General features: G+C 48.1%; 1 protein-coding gene across 1 annotated transcript in view; it reads right to left on the reverse strand.

The window, feature by feature from the left end:
• GPC1 (glypican 1) overlaps nucleotides 1-21,433 on the reverse strand; it is a 265,931-nt gene that overhangs the window by 15,581 nt on the left and 228,917 nt on the right. Inside the window, exon 3 of the mRNA XM_014966277.1 lies at nucleotides 11,743-12,134. Within this exon, the coding sequence (XP_014821763.1) occupies nucleotides 11,743-12,134 (392 nt within the window). The remainder of the gene's footprint in view (nucleotides 1-11,742; nucleotides 12,135-21,433) is intronic.

The following is a 21,433-nucleotide window of genomic DNA, read 5'->3' on the forward strand; positions in this document are numbered from 1 at the left end:
CCCCGCACAGATGTGTAGTAACTGATAGATCAATAAGCAACATCCTCTACTCATCACAGGTGGCCTGGAAGTAGGAGCACGCAAACTCCTGCAGATGGAGTGAAAGCTAACACAATTTCCTCATCTTTAAGTGATCTGGCACAGCATGAAGACAGTACATGACAATAATTGATTTCTCTAAGTACCATCAACCTGGCCCAGCCTGTGGCTGGTTCTCCTTTAAGGAGACATGGTTCTCCTTTAACTTTAGTGGCACCTATCATCTTTTCTTAGCTCAGTGACCTAGAAACTGCATTAAGATGTCAAGAGAACAAGCACAATACGTTGGAGATGCCATTGCCCAGGGATCTGAAAAAAAATTATTACTGAGAGTTGTGGCTTGGAGCCAGGGCACTCCTCATTCAGTTGTATAAAGAAATACACAAAACAAAGCTAAGCCCAGCTTAAAAATACATTGTTCCTACGTCATTGCTCAGTTAAAATCCACATCCTCTACTCTGATCCTAGCGACACCAGTGGGTACAGTCCCTTAAAGCGTAAGCCCAGTGATGAACTGATAAGGAAAAAATACCTTCTAAGATATACCCAAAAGAGGGGACAAACTGGTATTGAGCAATAAATCATTTTAATTAAAACCACTTTGCAGCTGGGGCTCCAGTAGTTGGTTCGAGTAGCAATGAGGTAATGCAAGGGGAACAGGTGGCTGCCTCATAAAAAGCCCCGTTCCACCATAAGCGCTGACATTTCAAGGAGGTCGTCATCAGGTATTACCCCGCGACTGCGGCTCACAGCAAGCTCTCTGCTTTTCCATGGCCACCTTCCAAAGCCCAATGTGCCCGTGGGGTTGTTGATGGAGCCACCTGACCAGATGTGAGTTGCTGGAGGCAAGCGCTTTGCCAGAGCAGAAGACCTTCGCAGACTCTCCTGTATCATTCCTGGGATGGAGCTGGAGCTTGCCCCCAGGTTTGCCCAGCAGCCAGCAGAGAACGGGCACGTGTGGAGATAATAGGACAGAAAATCGAGAACGCATAATTCTCAGCATTCAGTGTGGCGCTGGTTTCCCTAATTTTTTCTCCTCCTGAGCAATGTTTAAATCAATTAGAGTAAAATTAATGACTTTCGCAAGCAGTTTGCTAAGAGGATGGGCTGGGGGATTAGTCGCTAGCTGGGTTTCTTGCCACCCCCCAGCCAATTTAGAAAACATTGAGTGTGAAAGGCTTCTGACAAAAAAAATAAGCTCCTGCTATGTATTTTATTAACATGCTTTTCAAGCAGAGAATCACAGAAACACAGGAGGCTCAGGGATAACAAGCAGCCACCTACTCTGCCTCCCTGCATTGAGACACATTTGAGGAGAGCTCTTATCCTTCATCTTACCTAAAACATAACTTCAGGACAGTTCCAAACTTTCTGAAGCAAAGACAAAGGGTAGCAAAACTACCTGTAGAAGGGGAAAGTGCTCAGCAAAAACAGGCACAGACACCTGAGGGACTGAGGACACCTGAGGGCAGACAGTTCTTGGGACAGCCAGGGCTTTGGTCTCTCCAGGACACAAGGCAGCAGGGCAGCACTCTGCTCTAAAGGGGCTAGATTTTTCCAGAACAGAGGAAAAAGCCTCCTTGTCCTTCCTCTGTGCCTTTAAAGAACAAAACAAATTTGTGATTTGCGTGTTCAACCCAAATGACCCCTTTTTGCGGAGATACACGTGCTCACAGACACCACAAGCAGGTTTTACAGAGCCATGGGATGCTTCTCGCTCAGACCCACCATCATCAGATGTTCTTTCTCCCACTCAAGCACCCGCCCAGGTTATATGTTGATTTCCCAAACACCCCCCGCTGATCTGTAGCCCTCTTTTCAGCGTAAGGTTTGGTGCATGTCACAAGGGGTGCAGAAGAGGGGTGCAGGTCCTCCTAGCCTGACTCTGGACCTCTCGGAATCTACAATAGTGGGAGGTTTGTTACCCTTCTGAACTGGGACCTCATCTGACAGGACACCCAGAAGAACAGAGAGGCACAAAGAAGAGAGGTGTTTTCCACCGTTACCCTACTGCCTGGAAAATATTCAAGGGCCTCCAAAACACCCTGAGCAATATCAGGGCACAGAAAGGACCGTGGAAGTGATTATACGAGTCTTATATCTTACTGAGTTTTCACAAGCTCTCTATCTCTTTTAGCTAAAAGCTGCTATGCCCTCCTCATTCCAAAAAGCATTTCTTTCTCCAAGGCAGTTATTTCCTGAAAAGGTGGCTGGAAAGACCAAAGAGCCAAGTGTGGGATGCAGAGAGGAAGGCCCTGGGGAAGAGCGACCAAGGAGGCACTAGTGCTGGGACAAGCCCTCACATCCAGGAGTTACAAGGTCTTTTCCACCAAGCAATGATCTTCCCTCCCAGCTTCCCGAGTGCTGGAGAAGGGTTGAGCTTCAGGAAGCCACAGGCATCTGGAAATCTGATTTAGCAGTGGTGGTACCAAGCTGCTCCCACAGCAGCAGGCGGCGAGGGGTGAGCCCCGCTCTGCTCCTCCTGTGCCCATCAGGGGGTGGCCAGGTCCTTTGGCACCCAGAACCTGCAGCCAAGCTGCAGATGCTGCTTTTGAAGTACTGGCTTCAAACAAGGAAAAGGACAAAAAAAAAACCAAAACCAACAAGAAGCCAAAGGAAAAAAAAAGCCAACCCCAAATCCTTTCTCCTTTTGAAGCCTGGCTTAAAAGCAAATGAGAACCTGCAGCCTAGCTGCAATGTGATGGGACTCCTCGGCCTTCAGGGGCCTTTAAGTACATCTGAAAGGCATTTAACACCAATAAAATAAGCTGAGCTCTTGCTGGTATTTTTCCTTTCCCCCCTCCCCTTGCGCATTCACCCCCGGGCTGCTGTGAGCCATCTGTGCCGTGCTTCCCAGGGGAACCAGGGTTAGGTAGAGGGGAGAGTTTTGGGGATGGAGAAGGAGGCCTGGGTGAAAAACACCGGCTGCTGGGTTGTGCTGCCAACCCCCCTGGCTTGTCATGGGGATGCGGGCAGGTGGGCTGATGGAGGGAGAAGGCTGAGCTGTCGGTGGAGATGTTGTTCTGTGGGTCCTGTCCCTGTCCCAAGGGAGTATGAGGTTGGCCCACAGGGAGGTCTCTGTGGTGTGGTTCACCAGGCTGGTGAACCTGCCACACATGGCTGGTCTCCCATACCCTTCCTGGCTGCAGACTCTGAGGACCCAAGCTGGGCCCGGGGACCTGTAGCCCCTGGCTGGGGCTTTGGCGTGATGCGGGGATAGCAAGGGTGAACACAAATTACCTCCAGACACGTCAAAAAGTGCCTGCGCTAACTCTCAGGTATATTTTTTACTGTCTGAACGGCCATTCCAACCTCCAGAAGCCCCAGTTAAGCCCAGCAACATCAGGCAACCCAGGTTTCCAAACCCATGGATGCTTTAAAGCCCACAGGCAGCGTTCTGGAGGCAGGAAGCACCTACAGCTGGAGACCTCCATGGGTTTGGGGCCGAACAGAGCTACAGAGGCAGCCACAGCCAAGGCATTCCTAGCACCCGCACCTACCTTCTCATGCGTATTTTAAAGGCAGGTGATAGAAGTAAGGGAAGTTTTCTCCCACCAGCTGTGAAAAACCCATTCTGGGATAGTGCTGAAGAAAAAAGAGGTCAACTCTTTAGCTCAGAGATCGGGCCACGCGCGCTGGGAAAGGCAGATGGATGTTCAGAGCCACAACGATTACCCCAGATCCCTCAGGTGGAATTGTACAGTCGGGATAAAGTTGTCAGTATGAAGAACAGCAGCTAGAAAAAAACACCAGGCAGGGGAGCAGATCCTGCTGGGCTAGTGATGAGGAGCTGTACGAAGCCACCCACGGGATGAAGGACAAGTCCAGGAACAGGCTCAGAGAGCCAGCCTTGCCCTCTCTTTTATAACAAGGCCCATGTTTCAGCCACGAGCTGGCCGGCTCCATGATCGGGGCTACCCGCAACGTGGCAATTCCATGTTGGGACTTTCATCTTTAGTGTCTCCCCCTGGAAGGACCCTCAAACAGTAGGACCAAAAACCAAGCTGGGCTGTGCTGTTCTCCGCACCACCACACATGCAAGCTGGAGAGCTGGGCCACCAGCTCCATGCAGCGGGCCACCAACTTGCCTGGTTGAAAGGAGGGGGAGCTGCAGGTGCTCCCAGCCCTGGGGAGGCGCGGGGGAGCCGGCGCGGGGAGCAGACCCCGCTCTCTCCACCACATGGCCAGCAGCTGCCTCCTGCATGTTTGTGCCAGCCCTGATGTAATTAGCACCTTGACGTGTGTTAAATGAACCAAGCCTTCCAATCTTTCAGAATAAAACTCTAAAAGAAACAGCTGCGAGGCTGACAGAAATATGATTCTTTCAAAGTCTAATGAATTGTATAATCACTTCAGGCATTATTTTGCATCTTCCTTCCACAACTGCACAGCCATGAGCCCTTGGAGCGCACCGAGGTTTAAGCCTCACCAAGCCCATCGCTGAAGACACCCCGAGCGTGGCTCCAAAGCCCCATCAGGGATGAGAAAAGGAGGGGGCACGGGCACAATGTGCCAGGGGGGTGGCCATGCTGGGGTCCGGTGGCAGGGGTAGGGCAAGGAAGACCCCACCAAGGGTTTGGTGACCCTCTTGCTTTCACCTCCCTGTGCCTGGCTCAGCAGAGGGTGAGGGACACAGAGGATGGAGCCTGGTGCCAAATCCATGCCCTTCGCGCTCCAGCAAACCCGAGCGGGTGTTAAGCCTGAGGCCAGACAGACTGCCTGGGTCCCTCCCTGCCAGCCCAGCAGCCGGCTGGCCGTTCTGCAGACTCAGGAAAAAAACCAACAAAACAACACATTAAAATAAAAAAAGGCAGCTAGGGTTATCCAGCCAAACTGGGAGCAGAGTCAGCCCCAGCTCCCTCCGCAGCCAGCGGCGAGGACGCTCCGCAGGGCAGTGACCATGGCTCCTGCGAGGGACACCAGACCTGCAGAGAACCAGGAGGATCTGCACCTTCATGTCCCTGCCGAGTGCCTAACTGCCTCCAGATATGAAAATGAGGAAGATTCATGTGGATGGAGAGAGTGCTGTCACGCTCCTCTCCCTCTGGAGGAGAACACTGCAAGCCACCACCTGCCTATTCACCACGCTCTGTTCATCTGACGCACTTATTTCCAGCTGGTACAATTTTCCGTCCTTTGAAAACTAGATTCGATTGACTTTTAACCACCAGGTAAATATGGGAGACATACATCTACTTGCCTGGATTATTTCTATTATATTCAGAACGCCTAGGGGTTTTTATCCCTGAAGGGTTGTGATTTAAACATAATGCTGGGTGGAAATACTGGAGAGTAATATGTGAAATTCATAAGGATGTGTTCAACACCGCGTGCTCCCCTTCCAGCTCAATTTGAATCTGTCCAAACAAATTCCAACTTTATTGCTAAACTCCCTTCCTAGCTTTACACATGGGGTGCTGGAAACCCTCTGCACCCACAGGACCGGTGGTGGGCCGGTCTCGGTGGCTGTGCCAGAGGCTGGGGACAAGGAGGAGGGAGCGAGTGCAGGAGCTGCTGCAGAAACTACTCCCTGAAGGTGCAAGAGCTTGTTTCAGTCCATAGTCTAAGACAGTGTTCGCAGGCAAAGGTGTCTGACATACCACCAGGCTTCCCAGCTCCTGGGATTTCAGCCCTCCTCCTCAATACAGCCTGACCTGCTTGTGGTGTTTTCCAGCCTACGAATTGCTGCTGGGTCTGGAGCAGCACAAACTTCTAGCACTGGGCAGCTCATTTTCAGAAAGCTCCATCGCTGATTTACATTGATGGCAGGGGAAAAAAAAGAAAAAAAAAGAGCCCCCCCAGCACATTCCAGCAGTTGTTGTCTCTACCTGGCTAGGGCGAGCTGCATCCCACCTCCATCCCCGCTGGTGACGCCATCCCTACGTCTCCGCCATCCCCGCTGGTGACGCCATCCCTACGTCTCCGCCATCCCCGCTGGTGACGCCATCCCTACGTCTCCGCCATCCCCGCTGGTGACGCCATCCCTACGTCTCCGCCATCCCCGCTGGTGACGCCATCCCTACGTCTCCGCCATCCCCGCTGGTGACGCCATCCCTACGTCTCCGCCATCCCCGCTGGTGACGCCATCCCTACGTCTCCGCCATCCCCGCTGGTGACGCCATCCCTACGTCTCCGCCATCCCCGCTGGTGACGCCATCCCTACGTCTCCGCCATCCCCGCTGGTGACGCCATCCCTACATCTCCTCCATCCCTGCTGGTGATGCCAGCACCTGTGGGACCCACAGCTCCCACTGCTTGTGTCCCACACGGAGATCCCACAGGACTCATTTTTACCTCCCCTCATTTTTTTAAAGGGGAGGCCAGAGCCGAGGCTGAACTCCTGGACGAACAGCGTCTCACCAAGACCTGCAGAGCTGGCTACAGGAACAGGGAGGCTTATTAAATCCCATCTGGGAAAACAGATGATCTCCCTGAAGGAAAACACTGCTCCTTGGTGGGAGCAGGTCCCAGGTGAAAGCTTCTCCCACATGGAGAGGGAATTTACTGTGGCACCTTGTGGCTCCCTGGGGCAAAGCTAGTCTCTGCACAACAGCATCCTGCCATGGAGTCATTGGCAGAACAGGAGAACACACATCTCTGGTGTGCAACAACTCAACAGCTCCAAAGTGAGGGGTGGGATAACAGCCAGTGAAAGGAAACAAACGTGGTGATATGAGGATATTGCCACTTGCCAATGCCACGGAACAACGTTCTTATAACATCTATTTACAAACATGAATATTAGGTTTTCAGGATCAAGAGGAGGCCAATTTAGATAAATGCCTGATTTCATTATAAAAGTTAAATCCTTTAAATGAAATAAAATGTTATTTATGGTTGTATATACTTGCTGCTGATGCTCTGGATAAAGATAAGCCACTGAAAGGACAGAGATGTGTCACCAAGCACATGGGACAGGACTTCATAGCACTCGGGTTGTTTTAGCACAGTGGTTTCATAAGGGTGTGAAAAGAGATTATATTCTTCTCTTCATTTTATTAGTCAAATCAATTTTATGCCTAGTTCATCCAAAGACCAACTGGCAGCTGAAAGAAGCAAGTCAACTACATTCTTCCAAGGTGTGGAAAAAAGCAGGGTATGAGAGACAGCTACAATCCTACAGGACATGAGGACCAGGATTGACCATACTGTCTGTGTTATTTTATTGACTTGTTTGAAATGTAAAGCATGTTTAGATAAACATTATTTTCCATATGTATCCAGCACATTCATTTAACTGTTAAAAACACTTATAAAATTTCTATTTTTGGGCCTTTTTAATTGGAATTCAGTTTCCATCCAAATGCAGCTTGACCCACCATGTGTTTAAAAATTACTCATATGGTAAATAGGAAAACTGCCATTTACCTTATACTAACATAAAAGTTTAAAAAATAAGGCTGAAATGTATTGAGAGACACAGTACTGCTTAAATAAAAATGTACTGATAGATGAATTTCATTGGTAAGATAAAATACAGGATTTAGAGGAAAAAGCTTATAATTAGTAAAGAGAATCATCATATTTTGTTTCAAACTCAAATGAGAATCAGCCTTAAGAATACCTACTGAGAAGAGGAAATGCAAACAACTATTAAAATTGATTATTTAAGTAAGTGTTTCTTGCTGACGTAGCTGGTGTTGCTTCACATCAATCCCCATTACCATGGGGAAACTTAGCATTCAGGAGCAAGAAGCAACAAAGATCCAGCAAAGGAAAGATTGTCCTCATAACTCACTTTCTGACCGATGAGTAAAATTCATTTTAAAACCTCTCCCTGCCTTTGGAAATGGAACATTATTTCTTTGGGATTTTTTTTTTCTGTACTCTCACCCGAGATTTGCAGATTGCCCAGGTCTCCGTGGGCAATTCAAGGACCCTGGGCATGTTTTGCTGTGTGTGGGACAGCTCTCCTCCCTGTCCATCAGTGCTGGCATGGTGCTGAGATGCAGGAGGCCAGCAAGGACCCGTGCACAGCATCACTGCCCTTTTTGGGTGCCCTGGGGCAGAGGGTCACCCCACGGCGCTTCATGCAAGAGCCATGAGCTAAGATGCCTGAGCAGTACCACAATGTGAGTCATAAATAACAAAACCAGCCAGGGTATTCCTGTTTATCATGCTGCATCTCTCTGAGGATTTTCTGCTTTTGTTTTCTAGGAGGTTATCTCTCAGCCTGTGCCATTTTTTACTGTCTCAGTTTTGCCTCCCCTCCCTGCTCCCAGTGTTTCAATGCACCTACACCACAGATTTCCAGGGGGGACCTTCTCCTCTCACGGCTGAACACAGCAACTGCTGGCACCCAGCGTGGATCTCAGAGCAGCAGTGGGCAGGCACCAAGTCTCCCAGCACAAGGCCACATAAAGCTTGGAGTTGCAGCAGATGCTGGTTTTGGGCAGCTGCCCACCCCACAAGCAAAGAAAAGGACCCTAAACAAACCTGGGATGTTTCTTCTCTCCTGCCCTGGCACGCAGCAGAAGGTGGGCATCACTGAGGAGCCCCATCTGCCTCTGCCCTTCACTCCTGATTTTGTGGCCGCGGCCGTTTCGGCAGCTGCTGCTTCACGCAGATGATGAAAAATGCACTTGGCATCGTGCAACTTAAGGGAAAACCTGCAATTTGTGCTGAGAGAATAGCTACAGAACCACGCGACCCGAACGCAGAGATGCTGCCCCAACTGCCCCATCAGTAACCCCTGACCCTGGACCAGGGCAGGGGGCCAAACCTGCACATCCCTCCCCATCCCGGCCACACCAGCCATGCATTTGTCCCTGTCCCCCGAGTCTCCCCAGTGTCCCCCCCCACAGCCGCTGTGCAGATGGCAGCGCTTCCGCCCCCTCAGCCTGGAGGCCAGGCTGGTGGCAGGAACGGCAGCATTAAAAGCTTTAGATCTTGGTGTCAGAGCCTGCAGTCTGTCCGGGTGACTTTGCCTTGAAAGCTAGGAGGGCAGTAAAGATGAAAAACGGTGCTGCTATTTTTCTCCCCAGCTGCCCTCAAGCTATCCCTGGCAGGACCCAGAGCGCCTGCTCCCGTTGTCCCTGTGCCACCAGCGGCCACCAGCCAAGGATGCCCCGAGCCATGGCTTCCTATGAGATCCCACAGCCAGAGGCTGGGGAATAAACGTCCTGTGGGCACAGGAGAGGTTAAGGAACTCTCAGGAAACCCCTGCCTTTAGAGCTGGGGCAGGCTCTTCCCCACTTTAGGACTGCCAGAAAACCTGGCAAAAAGCACCAGTATTTCCCTAGAACGCCCAGTAATTCGGACTCTGAGCAAGGACCTGTAACAGTGATAGGATACAGGGGACAAACATTGAACTGGAAACGTCTGAGCAGCCAAAACCAGGAGGACTTTGACAGAAATCAGTAGATTTTCTGGGATTTGCAAATAAATAAACCCGATGTAATCTAATTTTACAGAAGCCCAAAGCTAGGTAATTTATTTCTAAGTGTTCATTTAAACAGGCTCTCTCAGACTTCCTGACCAAAACACTCCCTACAAAATTTCAGCTCGAAGAGTTATAGACCACTGCTACCAGCTGACAGCAAAGCTGTATCCCAGTCTCTGATCTTAATAAAAGTCTCATGCACTTTCTCCTAACGCCGTCAAGTACAAAGCAACATGAAACACGACTGAAAGCAACGCACCAGCTGCGGATCGAGCTTCACATCCGCTGGGCACTCGTGTAAATCCACATCTGGCAAAGAAAAGCAGGTAAACCAGGCCTTTTATTTTAGGCACGGCCAAAGGCTACCAGGGCATCCATAAAATGGATTTCCCACCTCAGCATTCTCACCCCCTCTTGTCTAAAGTACTAAACCCAGTCCAGAAGACAGGGGAAATGGGCTGGTTTTGCCCTTTGTTCCTAAATCAGCTCTCGGGGAGGCTTAGCTGAGGTTTCCCCACTCAGTTCATGCAGATTGTGCTACAACAGCAACACGCCGGGTCAACAGCTTTAGATTATCAACAGTTTTAGATTAGATACCAGAAAGAAATTCTTCACTGTGAGGGTGGTGAGGCACTGGAACAGGTTGCCCGGAGAAGCTGTTGGCTGCCCCATCCCTGGAGGGGTTCAAGGCCAGGCTGGATGGGGCTTTGAGCAACCTGGTCTGGTGGGAGGTGTCCCTGCCAATGGAAGGGTGGGTTGGAACTAGATGATCTTTAAGGTCCCTTCCAACTCTAACCATTCTATGATTCTAACTGCAACCCCAGGGAGGGCTCATGTGGGAGAGAGGGGTGGTCAGGACTCTTCTGGAAGACCCTCCATCTTGGAGAAACGGGCTGGGGGGAGGCAGAGGGAAGAGGAGGATCGGTGACCAAATCTGTACCCTGCATCCCATTTGAATTCAGAAAGGGGTGACTGGAATCAAAATCCAATGGGTCAGAAGCCTACACAAAGGTGGGGGAAAGAGATGCTGCATGTTGGCACCTCAGTCCTTCCTTCTGCTGATACCATGACTGTAGCTGCTCTGCTAGACCCACCACAATTGGCTACAGGCAGCATCATGCACATCAAGCTGGAAATCTCTACCAGTCGGAGAATCTATGAAAAATATTTCACTTTGGTCCCCCTGAAATGACACCATTCTCCTCTTTTATCTCTCTTAAGTGTCAGGAGAGTGTGATGTTAATGAGATGTACAAAGGCTTTTGGGTAGCTCAACAGTTTTATAGTCCCACATTGATAAATTAAAGCATTTGTCACTGTTACCACATTAATGTTTCTCCCTGAGATCAAAGTCTGGATTTGCTGCATCAAACTGTACCGTCCTCTGCTACGCATTACCACACATTACCTTCCAAGGAAATTAATTTGGGTTCCCTATTTTTACATCCACAGTTTAATCACACCCTGATTCTCATACCTGCTGATTACCATCTCCACATGCACTATGCAAGCCATTTTTTTAGTACGGATTTTCTCCTCCCTACCTATGTGAAAAGCCTGAATATCTTGTTTCAGGACAATCACCTTCTTCTGGCTCTGAAAGGCTGCTTCTTGCAGTAAAGAATACAGACAATTTGCTTCCTCCTGAAATCCTGGATTCAGTCGTGTTAATTTACATATATATAGCACCTTTCATCCCTGAAGATCCCAATGCACTTTACAAACTCACCCTCTCTGTACAAATACACAGGGGTACATAAACAGACACAGCAATCCCATCACTGATGGCTGAAATGCATCTCTCTGCCTGTATCCCCAGCACACTGGTGAGCTCAGCCCTGCACGCCCTACATCCTATCACCAGCAAGGAGGAAAATGAGGCGGCGTGATTTAGAGGCGTGCCATTTCCCTGCTGGGGAAGTGTGAGCGATCTCGGCAAGCACCAGGACAGCTTTACAGCCTGGGTGACTGACATCTCCTTGACACTCTGCTGCAGAGGTTAAGACGAGGTAAAGACTCATTTGTGGTGAGTTATACCTCCCTTCTCCTACACTGTCACTGCCTGTAGAAGGTCCAGGCTTGCTGCTCCCTTCCACTGATGGGTGACCCTCAAGCAGTTTGTTTTATAAAACTGAAAAAAACACCTGCTTTCTTCGTAATGAAAACATAAAGCGAAATAAAGCCCCCTCTCCCCAACAGCAGTAGGCGACTAGGTCCAGATAATGAAAACATAAAGGGAAATAAAGCCCCACTCCCCAACAGCAGTAGGCGACTAGGTCCAGCCAATCTGAGGATAGAGGAGAAGAAAGAACCTCAACATACCTGAGACACCTTTTTGACCACATCGCTGCCCACAAGAAAGCCCTGTGCGTAGGAGCGTGCTGCGATGAAGGCTCGGGTCGCCTTCACCTTCAGGTCCCTGGGAACTTCCCCGAAAGGTTTGTGCTGCTCCGCGTGTTTCACCATGCAGTCCAGGTACTCATCTGTGATATGGTACTGGGGATTCAGCAGCTTGAAGAGCCGCTCCAGCAAGCGTGTCCAGAACTCATTGAGCGCCTCTTCCAAGTTGATGTTGGAGCCCCGGTAATAGCGGCGTAGCTCGCTGTACAAGTCCTTGAAGACCTTCATGTTTTGAGTGTACAGTTCTCCGTACATGCTTGGAAAAGCATCATAAAGGGCCTTTTCTGACTTGTTCAACAAATCCTGGAAATAACCTGAAGAGAGAAGAAAAAAGGAGAGGGTGATGCATCAGTTGGACAAGCAGGAATGCAACAGGCCCTAACAGAGCTTTTCCTCCCACTGACTTTAACCACACTCTCGATCCTGAGCCTTAGCTGAGAAGATCGAAGGAGGAACCCCCCAAGTGCCTACTGTCAGAGCACCATGGTCTGGGCCCTCTCTGCCTCTTCTGGCAGCCTCACCTGGAACCAAAACTGAGGCTCTCCTCTGAGCGTGTAAGGTGCCATAGTGCTACTCATAGGCTCTTTACAGAACGCATCAACTGGCATTGATGACATATACCATAACTTGCCAAAATTGTCAGCCAACACCTTAGGAGACACTCAGCCCCAAATCAAGAACCAGCCGCTTCTGACACAGAAGCTGACACTAGAAAATGCTGTAAACACACAAGGATGCCTGGATGCTGCTCAGGCACCGGAGGTCCATCCTGTGGCGACTGCTGCTGGAGTCAGACTCATCTGTCAGTATTAGCATCCACACCAGAATGAAGTAAGATAAAGCTTTCATCTAGAAGATAACCTGAAGTCTTACATTTCATCACGTCAAAGGTTGGAATTTCTCCAGCATCGCCTGCTCTTACTGTCACACAAAAGTGAGGGCTTTTTTGGAGAAGACAAAACTTCCCCTCCCCCCGCCATTTTCTTCTTCCTTGGAAGGCTGCCATTCCTGGCTGGGGCCCTGATAACCTGAGGAAGCCAGGAGGACCCCAGTACAACACACATGTCTGAAGCACACCACACAGCTGTCTAAGACAAGGTCCCTGCAGGCAAGAGCTCTTCTTTGGGGCAGAATGTTTACTTGAAGACGACGCAGCTTTACTCTGACGAGCTGTCATCACCACAGACCCAATGGGGAACTCATAGCAGGACTGGCCTGATTCAATTTATCGATTTACATAAGCAACTTTAATCATCATTTAAGCCAGTGAGAGGAAAAATGATTTAAATAATAGTTTTCATTTCAATTACATTTGTACTTTTTGAGGCCTTTTTGAAGGAAACCTGATTATGCTATTCTTTAAATCTAAATTACTATTATTTTTTCGGAGATGTATGATAAGCTCTAGTTGGAGGGAAACCGCTATTCAATTAAAGTCAAACAGCATGTATTTAGGTATATAAATTAACTTCACCGTGCTAGGCATATAAGAAAAGGAAGAAAAACTTCTGATAAATGCATATTGCATGTACAAAGTTATATTAAAGTATTTTTTGAGGGAATGGCACTGACTACAATTAAAGACCTCTAGAATTTTAGAACTAATAAAACTCATTTCCATGGGTCTTGTTTATATTCACGGACTGGAAGGGCCATACGAGCTTTCCTACATTAATAATCTCTCCTTGGCTTCTCAGATTTGAACGAAGCTAACACTCAACAAGCGGATTGAGCAAGCGAAAGCACCTTCTGCATCTGCACCACAAGCTGCTAATACTGAAAATTCTTGTATTTTAACAAATTGATTTTGTCCTGGAAGGACATTTTTTGACTAATCCGAGGTGGCTCCATTTTTCTGTCGCCACAGCCTTCCTACTTGTACAACGAACAGAACGGCATTGAACCTACAACAGACACAAAATACAAAGTGATGCTGATGAGATATCTGAAAGATGCTCCATATCTTCACATATCACTCCAAGCACTGCTGGTTACCCATTCACAATTTAATTAAACTGAACCCAAACTCTCTTTCTTGTATAATCAGTGCTCTTTTCTCTGTGACAAGCAGCACTCGGCGAATAAATTGCTCAGCAATCCAGGTACGACATGCAGCTTGGCACTCACCATCGGGAGAAAGAAAACACCAACAAACACAGCCCAATTTGTCAATTCAAGGCAAAATGACTTTCTTTGTATTGCTACAGGAGAAACAAGATGTATATCTCCCTGTCAAAAAGTTGGAAACTGCTCTCAAAAAAGTCCAAGCTAATTAAGAGTTGATGAACTGTTACTTCTCACCCAAGTGAGAGAACACCAATTACAGTCAACTTGTTTGTGGCTGGTTCTCAGAAAGTTCTTCTAGATTTCACACACTGAGGGGGAAAAAAAAGCGTATATGCATTATCAAGGGAAAATTAATTAGCAATTAAGTCTAAATGCATTTGTGATGAATGGCTGACCTGGCAGGGAATTTAAATGCCCATTTTGCAGCATTAGAAGGCACTAAGAAGCGGGGTTTGTGCAGAGGGATGGGCAGGAGCCTGTGCCAACTGCCCTGGTCCTCGGCACGACCCCAGACTGCACCACTCGGATACCTAGCACAGGTATCTCCAATTAACACTGCATCCTCTCCTCAACACTTCCTGCCTGCTAATACCCAAGCTTTTAACCTGTTTAGGCATGTGTCGTAGATTAAGGATGCGCAGGGCCCTCAAGATTAAACAAATTGCTGAACCACAGTTCAGGCATCTGTCCTTGATTTCAGGCAGAAGCAATTATTTATTCTAGGGTAGGCACCCGATTATCTGCAGCCACGGTGGGTGGGAAACCTCTAATAACACAGCTGTCCCACTATTTCTGTAAGAAGCTAAAAATAACCCCCCAGTGGCTCCATTTATTAACTCTCACTTGGTCCACCACTGCTGGGTCTGCCCTGGCTCCCAAAGGACAATTAGAGTGATTAGCTCAGGCAGAGTACGACTGTGTGGAGGCAGCTCCAACCAGGTCACATCCCGGACACATCCCCAAGGCCCCCGAGCTCTGTCAACACCACGTGGTTTCCTTAGGCTTGGGAATGGCAGGGATGGTGGAAAGGGCTCATGAGGAGCCTGTGCTGGAGCTCTAAAGCCCTCACTTGCTGCAGGAGTCACCACTGTGCTCCCATCCCTGGGAGCAGGCATGGAAACACCCGAGGTGGCTCTACACGGGGCCAAAGCTTCCCTCCAAAATGATGCATCTGTTTCTGCTCCGAGTCACAAGAAAGCAGCTACGTATTTTCTGGATCCATGCTGAAAAAGCCTGGATGTTCTCAGCTTCTGCCAGCCTCAGAGATTTTACAGTGGAGGTGCACTAACCAGCCAGAGACACCTCCCTGCGAGTCACCTGCTAAATCCACGACAGGGCTTCCCCTCTTTCAAAAACTTTTCTCAAAGAGCCAGGGAAGAGGTGAGTCCTGGCTCACTGCTGCTGGCTAAAGGCTTTGTGACACTGCAGAGCCCAGCAGGTGATTTTCTAACACCAGTAATTCAGTCAAATCAAACTCCATTTTCCAGTGAAAGGCACAGCTCCTCAGCCAAGGCTGTTCCCACATGAAACTTCACCTTTCACACTCTTGCTGCAAAAGCATTCAAAAGGAAAAAAAAAAAGAATTGGGAATCTGTTGTTTTGTTTTTTTAAAATTATTATTATTATTGCCTCTCACTTCCAGGCTCAGAAACAAGACAACTGGCTCTGCTCAAATGAAATTTGCCTTTTGGCAGAGGCCAGGTCTGAAAAACTTCTACATCAAATAAAAAAATGCCAGGAAGTTATGAGCAAAGAAATGAAAAGTTTTTACAACCGAGACAATTCCGCAACCTTGGCCGCTGTCTCTCTTGCTGTTGTAGTGACAAAAAGTTACTTACCAGAGAATTAAGTTTTCAACCAGAATCTATAACCTTTGCATCCGAGAGAGATTGTAAATCCCCACCCATTCCCCCGCTTCACAGCTTCCCAGTGTTCGCAGCTCATATTTTCGCAGTTTCCGCTTTTTCACAACTGTGGATTCAAATTGGGAAGCTGTGAACAGCAAGGCAGGGACCGGCAGTTTCTCTCTGAAGATGGAAAGTTCCGAGTTCCCCCTTCCTGATCCCCGCCAGCACCAAGTACTTTATCCATGCTCTTTGATTCCATTTGATCACTCAACATCTGGAACTCACTGGGGTTTCTTCAACTATTATAATGATGGGGTGGGAATGGATGCAGGGGGGGATGAAGAGGTCACTGAAGGAAGAGCATGCAAACGCTCTTTGGGCATGCAGCAGATCTGGTTTTCTTCAAAAGCTATCACATTTAGGGGCATACTAGAAGAAATATGAGAACTGGAGAAAGGTGACTGAATTACTTTCAATCTGAATATTATTAAAGCCTTAAGCAGAAAACAGCAGTATAAAAAGTCTTAAGCACAAAGAGAGTAAGAGTAGTGCCAGGTCAGAAGAGATGAGGGAGGAAAACACATTGCTCAGATGATGCCATTAATTCTGAAATCAGATTTTAAGAAGAAATGTGTTCCTAAAGGCAGGTTTAGCATTGGATGGGTTGATTTGGTGAAGACTCTGGGCTACAACCTCTACCTACACCTGGAAGTCAGACATAAGAGGAGGGGAAAGGCATCAGGGTGCAGGGCTCCAGGAGGAAGGAAGCCCATGGCAGGTGGCACCACTGACCCTTGGCTTTCCCTCGGAGCAGCAGAAGCAGCACCCAGGGCTCTCACCTTCCAGCTCCAAGCTCACCCCTACCTCTTGTGTTCTTAATACAAGAGCAGACTGCTCCACCCCGGGACAGCAAAATTCAATCTTGCTTATGCTTCCAAAAAGCCCTGAGTAGTCCCTGCAGGATCTCCTAATGACTTCTACTGCAGCCACGTAGCGCCGCAGTGCTCTGCACCTACAGAAGTGCTGTTCCTGTGCAAATGCTGCAGAAGCTTCTCAGCACTGGGAGTTAGGTTCCATTTCATACACTGCTGCACACCCCACTGCCAATTTGCTTCTCCAGTTGGTTTTAGTGCTGTCCTTGCAGCCAAACTACTATTAGGAGAGAATAACTCAGCAACAGATTTACACCATTAAAATCCAAATGTAATGCGTTCAAGCCTATTTTACTCACTTCAGCAAGTGTGGCGATGTTTTATTTATAAAATTGCTATTACTCATTATTCCCTTAAGTACTCCCCATGCCCGTGCTGAAGGGCTGGTGTCAATACAACAGCAGCAACATGCTCCGGCTCGTACCTTAGCTGGGTGCCACCAAAGGAAATAACCTTGGTGAGACCAAGTGGCTTAGGCTCCAAATGGCCCTGCACGTAGCAATGGGGATGGCATTTTCCTTGGGAGATACCTCTCTCCTCACGGTTTTGGTGAGCTCCTGTGAAACAGCTGCTCTTGTGTAGCTGCTTCTTCAGCCCCCACCCACCCTGGAGAACAGAGTCCCTCCCTGTGGATTCTGGATCCCTCTCCTCTACAGCATCTGTCCCACGTTACACATTGTCCCTGTTTGGTGGCTGTGATCTAAGAGGTGTCATGAGAAACCAAGACCTGGATTGCAAAAAAGCCCAAACAAACGGAAAATAAAAAATCAGTTCTATCTCAAAGCCAAAGGATGAACAGTGTGAACAAGTGTGCGAGGATGCAAGAATTATGATGCTTTTAGGCAATACAACTCCTAAAATTTTAGGATTCTCTCCAAAGAGACACTCTGCATTTAATGGGCAGCCAAATACCTCTCTCTGATTTCTCCTCTGCACCCAGGGGATGGTGAGAACATTGGGCTTGAAGAGAAGTTGTGGGTCAACAAGACAAGAGCCAGCTCCGCTGTGCAACCATCCATTTTGTGCTCTCCTAAACCTGATCAATGCCCAGAACAAGAGCACTTAGAACTTTTTCCCTCCCTGCTCATACCAAAAGGCTCGTCCAGAACATCTCCTCAGATGGGTGGATTTTCTTAATTTCTGTTCTAAGTTCATTCTTTGGTCTTTGCCAATGTGGTCCTATAGTTTAAACAGTTGGTTTTGTTTCCTGGTGTTCAGTTTCTGAGATATTTATACACAAAGTCCCATATTCTCTCAGCATCCATGCTGCCTTGCTGCACAAGAAAAGGTACTTTCCCCTCTTCACACCTGACAGACTCTCCAGTCCTCTGATTGTTCCATTAATGCTTCTCTTCACCTCTTCAGGTTGGCATTAAATTTTCTTAACTGTGGGTGGTCAGAACTACAAAGAACATCTCATTTTCTTCACTGGAAATAACACTGTGAATACTGCAAGGACTGCACTTACCTTTGTTAGAAATGCATCACATTAGCATTTCACAGACTTTCTGACATCAACTGGTACTTCCCCAACACTCCCCTTTGCTATTTCCAACCAATTAGTCCCCAGCTGTATGTCTCACTTTGGAATACTGAATCTCACCCTGTTTCTATTATTTTGGTCATCGTGGTTATCCACTATCCTCTTCAATAGTGACAACTTTTCCCAGCAGTGTCATCAATTAACCTCAGGAAGGCATTTCTTATCGGTCTTTAATGGGGCTGTTGACCAGGCTGGGCTCTAGGCCTGTCTTTGAGAATCACAACTGGGACCTCCCTCCAGCCCAGGAGCTCTTCTTTCAACACAATGTATTGCTACCTCCCCTTCAGCAAGTTCTTCACCTGATAATTCCTTTACTAATTTCCATCTTCTTCAGCTTAATTAACTACTCAAGGCACCGATGCAAATGCCTTTGAAGTCTCCTGAGATGAGATTAGTTGATAGAATAAACACACCATGAGCACCAGTGAAAGCAGGTATACCTATACAGGATGTGACCTAATCTCTACAATAGCTGTCTTTGGGTAATAGCAAAAGATGGCCTACCTTAAACTGGTTTTAGACTGGGATATAAATCAAGACACATTGTTTCTTTTGTTAAGAAATTAAGAAAAAAAAAAAAAAAGGCTCTTTGAGAAACAAAAACTTCTTCCTGCAAAAGAGAGTTGCTGTTGCATGAAGAAACATTTTGGAACATGGCTCTGCTAGTGAGAGGGATGGGGAGGAGCTACCTCCAGTCACTCCTACTAAATAAAATGATGAGCTCTGAGTTATCTTCCCAAAGTCCCTTGGAAACAGATCGGTCCAAACCTTAAGACATCCCTGAATTCAAGTTCATAGAACAATTTTGCACAGGCAAGAGTCACTCGGGTAAAAAAAAAAAAAAAGGCTCTTTGAGAAACAAGAACTTCTTCCTGCAAAAGAGAGTTGCTGTTGCATGAAGAAACATTTTGGAACATGGCTCTGCTAGTGAGAGGGATGGGGAGGAGCTACCTCCAGTCACTCCTACTAAATAAAATGATGAGCTCTGAGTTATCTTCCCAAAGTCCCTTGGAAACAGATCGGTCCAAACCTTAAGACATCCCTGAATTCAAGTTCATAGAACAATTTTGCACAGGCAAGAGTCACTCGGGTGTGGGGCCAAAGAAGACCTGTGGGGTCTTATTAAACAAAGCCTGTGTGTACACTGCAGCAAGAGGAGCAGCATCCCCACGCCGGAGCGCCCGGGCCGGCTGCGGTATTCCCTTCTGCCTGGAGGAAAAATAGCAAGGAAGGAGCAGGAGCAAGTGGCACACACCTGCTGGGAAAGCCATTCCAGGCGCCACACAACAGCCTTGCAGACCCTGGGATATTAAATGCCAGGCAATGGCAGGCAGCTGACACCCGAGCCGTTTGCCTGGGCAGCTCCTCTATTGTTTAGGATTGAAATTTCCATGTCGGGAAGGTTGCTGGGGCACAGCACCCCGGGCAGGAGGAGGGATGCTCAGGGCGAGGGCGGCCGCTCTGGGCTGTGTGTGTGGGAGCACAAACGTGCTGTGCATGAGGCCGGGCTCCAACAGGAGAAATAATGGAGGAGTCAGCTATTAAGGTGTGCTGAGTGTGAAACTACAAGGTCAAACAGCCTCCAGCGTGGTGCAGGCAGGCAGACAGCCCCCTGCACACGCACGGCTGGAAATATTCAGAATTGTATGCGACTGTGGCTCTGTGGGGCTGAAAGACAAGCTGCACATAGGCTAGATTTTTCACATAGTTTCCTCAAGCTTGGGCCTCCATCAAATTTCAACCCTCTTCCCCGTACATCTCGTAAAACCTTCTTTAGATTGAAGCCTATAATCCACCCACAAGCCACAGAAACACTCGTCTCTTTGGACACTCTGAATATTTACATAGGAAGCTCTCCTGGGTCACCCCAAAGCTCCCCAGCCTGGAACTGGGGGCGAGGATGCAGCCCCCGAGGCAAGGGGATACTGTGTACTTCACAGTCACTAACAACAGGACAAGGAGTGATCTTACCCCTCAAAATCCACCCACTGAAAGGTTTCCCAGCCCAGCCCCTACATTTAGGAGCCACTGCTGGTCACCAGCTTCCACAAACTTCTCCAACCATTTTTGAGCTAAGTGACACTGCCGGGCTTTTCCCATAAGCCCCACATTTAGTTACATTTTCTGGGGAAAAGTACTTCACTGGATTTAAGTCTCTTCAACAGGTAAACCATAAACATTCTAGAGTAAGAAATAGGGTGTATTCACTCCTCATTTGTCATCTCTAAGCGTTTCACAGCCCCCTATCATACCTCCATGTCTTTGCTAAGCTGAAGAGTCTTATCTACAAAAAGTAACCTCATTCTTTCATTTTCTATGCTGTTACCCTTTTCCTCCTCCTCACAGGCTCCTTTTTTCCAGCATACCAAGCTCAGAGAGCTCTTGTGGTCTGAGGTCCTACGCTCCACGCAGAGGAGCCTTGTGCTCCATCCTGCCTGCCTGGTGGAGAACAAAGAGCTGTGCTGCAAGGTCCTGCTGCGAGGAAACCTGCTGCAGGCTGAGAGCCCTCGCAGAAGGGATTTGCTCTGTTTGCATCCAGGGTGGGATAAGCAAATACAAGAGATGTGAATCTTAAGATTATTTTCCCCACGTGTGTGCCTGGGATCGGAGCTGGCAAGAGATTTTAATCACGGCTCCTTCTAAATATATCTGTGAAACAGCTCCAGACTTGCAGCGAACGACGAGCGGCAAGTATTGCCCCAGCAGGCTCTTATCAAACAGATTTCACAGCAACCTCTCTGCGAGATAAGGACTGGGAAGGCACGTGGGTGGGATTCATCAAACAGGAGTCAAGTCTGATCTGGCGGTTTAGTCCCCAACTTAAGGAAGAAAAGGCACCTCCCACTTACTGAGGCGCTCGCTGTAGCATGGGTCTTCAGAGTCATCCTTCTCTCTGGGCTGCAGCAGGAGCTGGGATAATTAAGCTAGAGTAGGCTGGACTTTTTGGGACAAATGAGATTTTGCAAGATGAATTCCACTCTAATTTTTTTCCTCTAGGAAAGCGTGGATTTAAAGGCAAACCAACAAGCTTCACAGCTATCACTGACAGGAACATGAAAGCTGGTAAAAGTAATTGCTAATACCTGTTCCTTTCCAGGTTTATTCAGTAAGACCCAAAGGGCTCTATTTCTTTAACAGTAAAATAAACTCAGAAGGATCTTAAAATATTGAGGGTTGCTGGCGGTTTTAAAAGGTGCAATATACACCCTGGATAAATGCATAGT

This window comes from Calidris pugnax, unplaced genomic scaffold (genome assembly GCF_001431845.1).
Source record: "Calidris pugnax isolate Ruff unplaced genomic scaffold, ASM143184v1 scaffold65, whole genome shotgun sequence".
Lineage (NCBI taxonomy): Eukaryota > Metazoa > Chordata > Aves > Charadriiformes > Scolopacidae > Calidris > Calidris pugnax.